General features: G+C 47.4%; 1 protein-coding gene across 1 annotated transcript; it reads right to left on the bottom strand.

The window, feature by feature from the left end:
* Window positions 1-4330: 4330 nt before the first annotated feature.
* Window positions 4331-11040, bottom strand: CFAP141 (cilia and flagella associated protein 141). The gene is made up of 4 exons (XM_062193637.1): window positions 11008-11040; window positions 10627-10667; window positions 5130-5259; window positions 4331-4554 (listed from the first exon to the last, which is right to left on the bottom strand). Exons 1-4 carry the CDS (start codon window positions 11038-11040, stop codon window positions 4453-4455), a joined length of 306 nt encoding a protein of 101 aa, XP_062049621.1. The 3' UTR covers window positions 4331-4452.
* Window positions 11041-11231: the final 191 nt, after the last annotated feature.

Raw genomic sequence — 11231 nt, forward strand, 5'->3', positions numbered from 1 at the left:
GGATGGCTCAAATCCTTGGGCCCCTGCACCCACGTGGGAGATCTGTAAGAAGCTCCTGGTTCTTGGTTTCGGATCGGTGCAGCTCCAGCCATTGCAACCACAACAGATGGAAGACCTCTCTCTCTCTTTCTCTCTGCCTGTCTGTAACTCACCTTTCAAATAAATAAATAAATCTTTAAAAAGAAAAAAGAAATATCACATAGGGGCCAGCGTTGTGGTATAAGAGGTAAAGCCACCACCTGTGACGCCTGTACCACATATGGTGCAGCGGGTTAAGCCATCATCTGCAGTGCCATCATCCCATATGGGCACTGGTTCAAGTCCCTGCTCCACTTCTGATCCAGCTCCCCGCTAATGACCTGGGGAAAAGTAGCAGAAGATGATGCAAGTGCTTGGGCTCCTGCCACTCATGTGGGAGACCTGGATGAAGCTTCTGGCTTCTGGTTCTATCTGGCTCAGCCTTGACTGTTGGAGCCATCTGGGGAGTGAACCAGAGGATGGAAGATCTCTGTGTCTCTCCCTCTCTGTCTGTAACTCTTTCAAATAAAATAAATATTTAAAAAATCTTTTATTAAATATGTACAAATATCACATAGTACCCCATAAATATGTGTAATTGTAATGTATCAGTTAAAATAAAAGCAATGGAAGCCAAGTTATGGAGAGGCAGAGGGAGAAGCAGAGAGAGAGAGAAGGAGCTCTTCGATCCACTGTCTTGCCCTTCAAATGGCTGCAATGGCCAGAGGTGTACCAATCTTAAACTGGGAGCCTGGAGCTTCTTCCAGGTCTCCCATGCGGGTGCAGGGGCCCAAGGACTTGGGCCATCTTCTACTGCTTTCCCAGGCCACAGCAGAGAGCTGGATTGGAAGTGGAGCAGCCGGGACTCAAACTGGTGCCCATATACGATGCTGGCATTACAGGCAGTAGCTTTACCCACTATGCCACAGTCCTGGCCATGAAAATGAGGATTTGATAGGATATTGAAGAATAGGGTGGGTAAAATGTGGCTCAGTGGGTCAATGCTTGTATCCCATCTTGGAGAGCTGGTTCAAGTCCCAGCTGCTCTGCTTCCAAATCAGCTTCCTGCTAATGCACTTGGAAAGCAGTGGAGGATTGCCCAAGTTCTTGGGCCCCTGCACCCACATGGGAGAACTGGAAGAAGCTCCTGGCTCTGGCTTCGGATCAGCGCAGCTCTGGCTGTTGCGGCCATCTGGGGAGTGAACCAGCAGATGGAAGAAATCTCTCTCTCTCTCTCTCTCTCTGCCTCTCTGTAACTCTGCTTTTCAAATAAAATAAATAAAATCTTTTAAAAATAAGTAAATGAAAAACAAAAGATATAAGTTTTAAAATTTGTTATAGCTTTAAAATATTAACATCTGATACAATTAGAAATTACATTCAGATTTCAAGCTTTAAAAAAAAAGGCTCCTTATTAAAAAAAAAAAAGAAAGAAAGAAAGAAAGAAACCTTCTGGATCCCACTGGAAATGAGGTGGCTTCCCGTGTGGGCCTGTCTGCTTGATGTCCGGTGCCCACCCGTGCCCATGCGCAGGTGTGGGCAGCTGGAGACAGGCACAGGCGCTATGCCGTGACCTGGCCTGCACAGCCCATGCTCTGGAACCGAAATGATAGGATGCACTGCTTTCTAAAGGGCTGGTTACTAAACACACTGTCAACAATACTTCAGTCACTGTAAACAAATAAAAAGCACACACTTGCACATTCACACACACAAACCCCGAACAACATCGCCCAACACCTGCAATTATTTTTATGGGAGAATCAACATTCAGATAAGATAAGAAAAAAGAAATCTCTCTGTGGGACACTCAGGGCCGGGTGCCTGGGCGCAGCTAAGTCTGAGGAGAGATCCAGAACACAACTACTGTCTCTTCTTGTCCCCTAACCCTGCAACAGAAGTCAAGCCACCCATGGTCTTTCCTGAAAGGAAGTTAGGAGGGAAGGCGGAGAGCGCCCAATTTAAAATGCTTTATTTTAAATTGCCGTATTTATGTCTCCTTTCTTTTTTTTAAAAAAAAGATTGATTTATTTATTTGAAAGGCAGAGTTACAGAGAGGCAGAGGCAGAGAGAGATAGATAGAGAGAGAGAGAGAGAGAGAGAGAGAGAGAGAGAGGTCTTCCATACGCTGGTTCACTCCACAAATGGCTGCAATGGCTGGAGCTATACTGATCCGAAGCCAGGAGCCAGGAGCTTCTTCCTGGTCTCCCACGCGGGTGTAGGGGCCCAAGCACTCGGGCCATCTTCCACTGCTTTCTCAGGCCATAACAGAGAGCTGGATTGGAAGTGGAGTGGCCGGGACTTGAACAGGCGCCCATATGGGATGCCAGCACTGCAGGCAGTGACTTTACCCGCTATGCCACAGCACCAGCCCCTGTCTCCATTCTTTTAAAATTTTTTTGATGATGTATTTATTTGAGAGAGAGAAAGAGAGAGAGAGAGAGAGAGAGAGAGAGAGAGAGATCAGATCTATCTGCTCGCCAAATGGCCACAGCAGCCACGACTGGGCCAAGCCAAAGCCAGGAGCCAGGAGTTCCATCCGAGTGTTCCCCATGGCTGACAGGGCCCAAGCCGTTGCCCAATTGGTATTTTTTGTATTTGTCAGCATTTTGGATGTCTGTAGGTTAGAATACTCTATCCACTCCTTATTTCCTTACACCTGTCTGACTGCTGGAGGCATTTGAATTCAGAACCCTCTCCACTTGCAGAGATGGGAATTCAGGAAATATACTTGTCCAAGGTTTAACAGTAACTGGGCAATTCAAAAAACAAAATTCAGGGCTGGTGCTGTGATGTAGCGGGTAAAGTTGCTGCATGCAATGCTGGCATCCCTTATGGGCTCCAGTTCATGTCCCGGCTGTTCCACTCCCAATCCAGCTGCCTGCTAATGGCCTGGGAAAGCAGTAGAAGATGGTCCAAGTGATTGGGCTCCTCCACCCATGTAGGAGACCCGGATGAAGTTCCTGGGTTCTTAGCTTTGGATTGTCCAGCTCCAGCCATTGCAGCCATTTCTGGAGTGAACCAGGGGATGGAAGATTCTCTCTCTCTCTAACTCTCCTTTTAAATAAATAAGTAAATAAATTTTACAAAAATAAATCCACGGGGTTGGTGTTGGGTACAACAATTTAAGCCACCACTTGCAATGCCAGAACTTCATACCAGGCCAGAGCTGCGGCTCAAAAGGCTAATCCTCCGCCTGTGGTGCCGGGACACCGGGTTCTAGTCCGGTTGCTCCTCTTCCAGTCCAGTTCTCTACTGTGGCCCAGGAAGGCAGTGGAGGATGGCCCAAGTGCTTGGGCCCTGCATCCCATGGGAGACCAGGAGAAGCACCTGGCTCCTGCCTGCGGATCAGCGCGATGCACTGGCCATAGCGCACCGGCCGCGGCAGCCATTGGAGGGTGAACCAACGGCAAAGGAAGACCTTTCTCTCTCTCTCTCTCTCTCACTGTCCACTCTGCCTGTCCAAAAAAAAAAAAATAATAACTTCATACAAGTGTGTCAGTCATTTCAAGTCTCGGCTGGCTGCTCTGCTTCCTATCCAGCTCCCTGCCACATCAGCAGGAGAGGACCCAAGTACTTGTGCCTCTGCCACCCACATGGGAGACCCAGATGGAGCTCCTGGTTTCTGACCTCAGCCTGATCCAGCCATGGCCATTACGACCATTTGCAGAGTGAACCAGCAGATGGCAAGATCTCTTTCCCTCTCTGTCTCTCCTTCTCTTTGCATCATTTTGCATTTCAAATAAATGAAATCTAAAAAATAAAATAAATCCAGTCCTCCTGACTCCAAAGCACCACAATGCCTATACGTTAACAACCCATCTTCAAAGCTATTTGTACAAGTACATAGAAAAGATTTAAAAAATTAAAAGTATATAGAAAAGATCGAGAAAATTAAGACTTGAGAAGTAGTGAACAAAGTGCATAAAGTTAAAATTGAAGTATCTAAGAAGTGAGCACTTGGGCAGGAGGGATGGTAGGGTGGGAAGAACCACTATGTTCCTAAATTTGTGTATAGGAAATGTATGAAGTGTGTATATGTTAAAATTCAAAAATAAATAAATTAAAATTTAAAAAATTTAAAAAGTGAACTATTTTGAAACAAATCAAGACTTAGGGGTGAAAGAATGAGCCAGAGGGTCTAACTGCACTTTTGGGAACTAGTTTTATTTGCGAAACCAAATCGTCCATTCTACCCCTACATCAACACTGTATATCCCACTCTGACCACAAGGTGTCGCTCTTGTCTTTAACCCTTGTTTATAGATTATTTCCCAAATAGCAGTTGAGTCAAGAGGTGGGAGTGAGAGCATTGTCTTAAAGTGCTGGGCAGATAGCTAGATCCAGGAACAATTGGGGAAGGAAATGTTAGGGCAGTAGAAGTTCAAGGTGGCTAGGTTAGCAGGTGTGATGAGGATGGGGTTTCGGATGCAGTCAGAGTCTCTCCACATAAAAAGCTTTGCCCATCTGATTTAGTTCCTGCTGGTACTGCTGGTACTCCTTTTCAAACAGCTGGTGCAGGGCAGCTTGGCGGACCTGGCAGGGAGGGCAGAAGAGAGTGCAGAGTTTGCTCTCTGTTCACCACCATTTCTCTTTCTCCCCCTGACTGCTTTCCCATCACTGTGTTCCCTTGGACCTGAGCTGAGCTGTGACATAAAGTTAGCTGGTAGCAGAGGGGCTGAACCAGTGGAAGGGAAGCCCCACGTTCACCAAAAAAAAAAAAAAAAAAAAAAAAAAATCTCCTGAGAACATCCCATGAGCCTGGAACTCTCTGCTGGACACCTGCTAAATACAGACGGTGACCTGACAGCTACCGGGGACTCCAGGGAGAGAGAGGGACACTCAGGCAGATGCAGCACACGAAGAGGCAGTTTTGAGTCTCACCAGGATGAGAGGAGCAAAGACTAGAATGTCTTTTGGGACTTGAAAATGTGTCCCCTTTACGTTGGATGCCAAGAATCTACGGGAAAGAGCTCAGCATTGGAGTTAGAGCTGTAACGGTGAAACAGCCGAGGCATGGGGGACGGCTGAGGAATGACAAGAGGCCACGAGCTCGGACACCCCACCAGGGCAGTGCTGGCTGAGGCGGAGGCTGCCCGGCGAGAACGCACCATCAGCAGTTGCTTGTTGGCCAGCGCCAGCTCCCGCGCCACTTCCTCCCGCAGCCTCAGGGCCGTGTAGGGGTTTCTCCTCTGGTTCAACGTCATCTGCCACAGACAGCGAGTACGGGAATTCCGCCACCTGCGCCAGGTACAGATGTGGGAACTGAATGGGTTAGAGCCAGGAGAGCAGACAAAGTATCTACCAGGGAAGCCACCTCTTTGCCAAGAACCTCTGTGCCACCTTAGGAGATTCCAAAAATCCTTAAATGAGTAACTAGAATGGATTTAGAATCTTCTATGGAGGACACTATGTTATTTAATGATTACAGTAACTATGTGGTATAATTATTAATTTTCTCATAAAGCAGATGAGGAAACTAAAATTGTGGTTTGTCCAAAGTCACATAGTGGCAGATTTGGGTCTCAAATCCCAGCTTTCTTGGGGCTAATATGAGTATTTCTCCCACCACACCAGTGATTCTTATCACTGGTCACACACTGGAATCTTCATTAAGGTTTTCTTTAAAATACAAAAAAAAGAAAAAATTAATACATAAAAGGAATATACATGGAGTCTTCAAAAAAGTTAATGGAAAATGAACATTACCTTTAAAAATATATATTTATTTGAACGCCAGAATTACAGAGAGATATAGAGACCTTCCATCTGTTGGTTCACTCTCCAAACACCTGCACTAAGCAGGGCTGGACCAGGACAAAGCCAGGAGCAAAGAACTCCATCCCTGACTCCCACATGCGTGGCAGGGGCCCTAGCACTTAGGGCATCTTCCACTACCTTCCTAGGTGCAGTAGCTGGAAACCAGATTGGAAGCAGAGTAGCAGGGACTCAAACTGGTGCTTGAATATGGCATGCCAGGATTGCAAAGGGCAGCTTAACCTGTCATGACCCACTCCACATTATCATTTATTCATTTATTTGAAAGTCAGTGTTACAGAGAGAGGAGAGAGACAGAGAGAGACAGAGAAATCTTCCATCTGCTGGTTCACTCTCCAAATGACCTCAATGACTGGGGCTGGGCCAGGCTGAAGCCAGGAGCCAGGAGCTTCTTCTGGGTCTCCCACACAAATGCACATGCCCAAGGACTTGGGCCATCTTCCACTACTTTCCCAGGTCATAGCAGAGAGCTGGATCGGAAGCGGAGCAGCTGGGTCTTGAACCAGCATCCATATGGGATGCCAGCACTGCAGATGGCGACTTTACCTGCTACACCACAGCGCCAGCCCCCACACGTTACCTTTAATTCCATTCTTCCATAGACTTTTTTGGAGTATTCCTATACATCAGATACTCATAGTATGTATTTGGTTTTTTTTTTTCTTTTAAAGATTTATTTATTTATTTGAAAGTCAGAGTTACACAGAGAGAGGAGAGAGAGACAGACAGAGAGAGAGAGACACACAGAGAGAAAGGTCTTCCATCTGCTGGTTCCATCAGCTGCAATGGCCAGGGCTGTACCAATCTGAAGCCAGGAGCCAGGAGCTTCTTCCAGGTCTCCCATGCAGATGCAGGGGCCCAAGACCTTGGGCCATCTTCAACTGCTTTCCCAGGCCATAGCAGAGAGCTTGATCTGAAGTAGAGCATCTGGGTCTCAAACTGGCGCCCATATGTGACGCCAGCACTGCAGGTGGCAGCTTTACCTGCTATGCCAGAGTGCTGGCCCCATAAGTATGTATTTGTATATATACATTGTTGACATTTTTAAACAAATTGGGGGGCCAGCACTGTAGTGTAGGGGGTAAAGTTGCTGCCTACAGCACCGGCATCCCATATGGGCACCAGTTTGAGTCCTGGCTGCTCCACTTCCGATCCAGCTCTTTGCTACAGCCTGGAAAAGCAGAAGATGGCCCAATACTTTAGGCCCTGCACCTGTGTGGGAGACCCAAAGGAAGCTCCTGGCTCCTGGCTTCAGATTGGCCCAGCTCTGGCTGTTGCGGCCATTTGGGGAGTGAAAAAATAGATGGAAGACCTCTTTCTCTTTTTCCCTCTGGCTCTCTGTAACTCCACCTTTTAAATAAATAAATAAATAAATCTTTTAAAAATGGAAGTATTTATTTCACATGACCAAAAAATTAAATTCACATAGAAATACATTAAATGTACATATTAAGGAGGCAGACATTTGATTTAGTGTTAAGCTGCCACTTGAAATGCCTACATCTCATACCAGCGCGCCTGTTGTTCAAGTAAGTCCCTGTTCAGTTCTCCATTCCAGCTTCCTGCTAATGTGCATCCTGGGAGGAAACAGGTAATTTTATTTATTTGAAAGACAGAGCATGGGGCCAGCACTGTGGCACAGTGGGTGAACGCCCTGGTATGGGTGCCGGTTCGAGACCCGGCTGCTCCACTTCCCATCCAATTCTCTGCTATGGCCTGGGAAAGCAGTAGAAGATGGCGCAAGTCCTTGGGACCCTGCACCCACGTGGGAGACACAAAAGAAGCTCCTGGCTTCGGATCAGCACAGCTCCAGCCATTGCGGCCATCTGGGGAGTGAACCATTGGATAGAGGGCCCCCCCTCCCCCTGCCTCTCCTCTCTGTGTAACTCTGACTTTCAAATAAATAAATAAATCTTAAAAAAAAAAAAAAAAAAAAGAGCAAGAGAGACTGAGAGTGAGAGCATGCAGGAGACAGACAGAGACAGAGACAGAGAGATAGATTTTCCATCTGCTGGTTCACTCTTCAGATGCCCACAACAGTGAGGCAGGCCGAATCCAGGACCTAGGAACTTCCTCAGGGTCTCCCACGAGGGTGGCAAGGACTTGAGCCATAATCTGAGCAGGAAGCTGGGTGGGAAGTAGAGATGGGACTCGAACTCGGACACTGGTGATATGGGACGAGGTGCTCAAAGCGGAGTTGTGGGCATTTGAAGAATGAACCAGCACATGGAAAATCAATCTCTCTGTGTCTCTTTCTGTCTCATGCGTGCTCTCACTCTCAGTCTCTCTTGCTCTTTCAAATAAATAAAATTGCCTGTTTCCTCTCAGGATGCACATTAGTGGATCCCAGACTGTGAAATCTTGAAAATAGTCTTCTCCTATCCCATCCCAGACTATATATTTTTTTAAAGTGTGTAGTCGTACCTTATTGTGGTTTTAATTTGATATTCTGTAAAGACTAATAATATTGAGCATGTTGTGCTTACTTGCCTTTTTTTTTTTTAAATTTATTTATTTATTTGAAAGTCAGAGTTACACAGAGATAGGAGAGGCAGAGAGAGAGGTCTTCCATCCTATGGTTCACTCCCCAATTGGCTGCAAAGGCCGGAGCTGCGTGGATCTGAAGCCAGGAGCCAGGAGATTCTTCCAGGTCTCCCACTTGGGTGCAGGAGCCCAAGGACTTAGGCCATTTTCTACTGCTATCCCAGGCCATAGCAGAGAGCTGGATCAGAAGTGGAGCAGCTGGGTCTCGAACCGGCACTTCAGGCCAGGGTGTTAACTTGCTGCGACACAGCGGGTTGGCTCCATCCCAGACTATTTTAATCAGAATCTCCCCAGATAAGAACTGGGTTGAGTTTGTTTGTTTGTTTGTTTGTTTTTTTAAAGCTCACCAGGTGGGGCCTCTACCTCTCTCTTTCAAATAAATAAAATAAATCTTAAAAAAAAAAATTGGATTACTAAAAAAAAAAAGCTCACCAGGTGAAATACGTATGCAGTCCAGTCTTTTAAGTCTCCTCATTCATGTTTTCAACAAAAATTTAGTAGAAAGCCGGGCAAGAAACCTTTGACTTTTCCTTAAAAATAAGTGGGCCGGCGGCCGGCGCTGTGGCTCAACAGCCTAATCCTCTGCCTAGTGGTGCCGGCACACCGGGTTCTGTCCCGGTTGCCACTCTTCCAGCTCTCTGCTGTGACCAGGGAGTGCAGTGGAGGATGGCACAAGTGGTTGGGTCCTGCACCTCATGGGAGACCAGGATAAGCACCTGGCTCCTGGCTTCGGAACAGCGCGGTGCGCCGGCCGCAGCGGCCATTGGAGGGTGAACCAACGGCAAAAGGAAGACCTTTCTCTCTGTCTCTCTCTCTTTCACTATCCACTCTGCCTGTCAAAAAGTAAAAACCAAAAAAAAAAAAAAAAAAAAAGTGGGGGTGAGAGGCATTTGGCCGAGTGGTTAAGACACTGGTGCGGATGCCTGCAGGCCATATTGGAGTGCCTGGATTTGAGTCTTGGATCCACTCTGGATTTCAGCTTCCTGCTAATGTGGATCCTGGGAGGCAGCAGTGGTGGCTCAGATAATCCGGCTCCCACTACACATGTGGGAGACTTGGGTTGAGTTCCCAGCTCCTGGCTGTGGTTAGCACTTGGGGAGTGGACGAGAGAATGAAGCTCTGTTTGTCTCTGTCTCCATGCCTCTCAAATAAATCATTTTTTTAAAAAATATTTACTCAATAGGCAGAGACACACAGAGAGAGAGATCTTCCATCTGCTGGTTCACTCTCCAAATGATCACAATGGCTAGGACTGGGCCAGGCCAAAGCCAGGAGCCCAGAACTTCATCCTGGTCTCTCACTGGGAGTACTTGGGCCATCTGCTGGCTTCCCTGGCACAGTAGCAGGAAGCAGATTGGACGTGGATGTGGACTAGCCAGGGCTTGAACTGGTGCTTGATGTAAGATGCTGGTGTCACAAGCAGCGGCTTAGCCTGCTGCACCACAATGGTGGCCACAATAAGTACTTTTTTATAAGCTTATTTAAAACATTTTTAAAAATAGATTTATTTAGGGGCTGGCGCCATGGCTCACTTGGCTAATCCTCTGCCTGAGGCACCGGCATCCCATATAGGTGCCGGATTCTGTCCCAGTGCTCCTCTTCCAGTCCAGCTCTCTGCTGTGGCCTGGGAGGGCAGTGGAGGATGGCCCGAATGCTTGAGTGCCTGCGCCCGCATGGGAGACCAGGAGGAAGCACCTGGCTGCTGGCTTCAGATCGGCGTAGCTCCGGCCATAGCAGCCATTTGGGGGGTGAACCAACGGAAGGAAGATCTTTCTGTCTCTCTCTCTACTTGTCAAATAAAAAAAAAAAAAATGGCTTCTTTCGATTTTCACCCTAGCTTCATCGAAAAAAAAAGATTTATTTATTCATTTGAAAGGCAGAGTTACGGAGAGAGAGGAAGAGACAAAGAGATCCTCCATCCACTGGTTCACTCCTTAAATGGCCACAACAGCCAGGACTGGGCCAGGTGGAAGCCAGGAGCCTGGAACTCCATTCAGGTCTGCCACATGATTGGCACAACACTGGCCCCAATAAATACTTTTCCAATAAAGTAAAGCAAACCTCAGCTTGCCCCTGTGTCCCATCAAGAGGGAGGAAAGCAGGGGGAAATAAAAACCGTAGAGTCTGGTGGCCTAGCCGAGTGGCCACTAGGAGGCTGACCTCTATTTGCTTTGAGCACAAGGCTGTTTCCCCTCCTCGTATTCCTTGATGAGACCCTGACATGATGAAGCAGAGTTGGGAGGGGGCAAAGCTGAAGGGTCGGAGAAGGGGAGGACATAGAATTACCTGTCAACCATCTTCTTAAATTCCGTGAACCTTTGAAAATTCTGCAAGAAAAGAAGTTGTGCTGATCTGCCGTGATCTCCAGAACCTCAGCCCCAGTACCCTCTTGCAGTGGGAGACATACAGGCCTTCCTCCTCAGAGACAGGCAGTGGTCAGATTATAGGGGAAGGGGAAGCAAGCTCTCCACCTTCACATGCAGGGGCCGGGGCATTCACCTATTTGAATACCTACTAAGTGCCGGACAGTCTTCTACTCCTCTTAGTAACTTCGTCCTTCTATGACATCAAGGGTCTTTCCCAGTAAAGTGCACTTCTGGGCACTTGGCCTGGAAACCTCATTAACAGATGCTCTTTCAGCCCAGCCCCTCGCCCAACTGCACGTACCTCTTCTATCTGCATCATCTTTTCCATGGACATGTCTGCAGACTTGTTTGATTCGGTCTTAGACTGAGTAGGCTCTCCTTTCTGTTTAGCTGTCACCGAGGTTTCAGTAGTCATAGCAACATTTCTGCCTCCCAACAATGTCCCTGAGCCTGCCAGTGGATTGGTCACCCAGCCTGTTGGCCTGGAGACCCGAAGGTAATCCTGGTTTTTAGCCTTTTATTAAT

Source organism: Lepus europaeus, chromosome 5, assembly GCF_033115175.1.
Source record: "Lepus europaeus isolate LE1 chromosome 5, mLepTim1.pri, whole genome shotgun sequence".
In the NCBI taxonomy this organism is placed as follows: domain Eukaryota; kingdom Metazoa; phylum Chordata; class Mammalia; order Lagomorpha; family Leporidae; genus Lepus; species Lepus europaeus.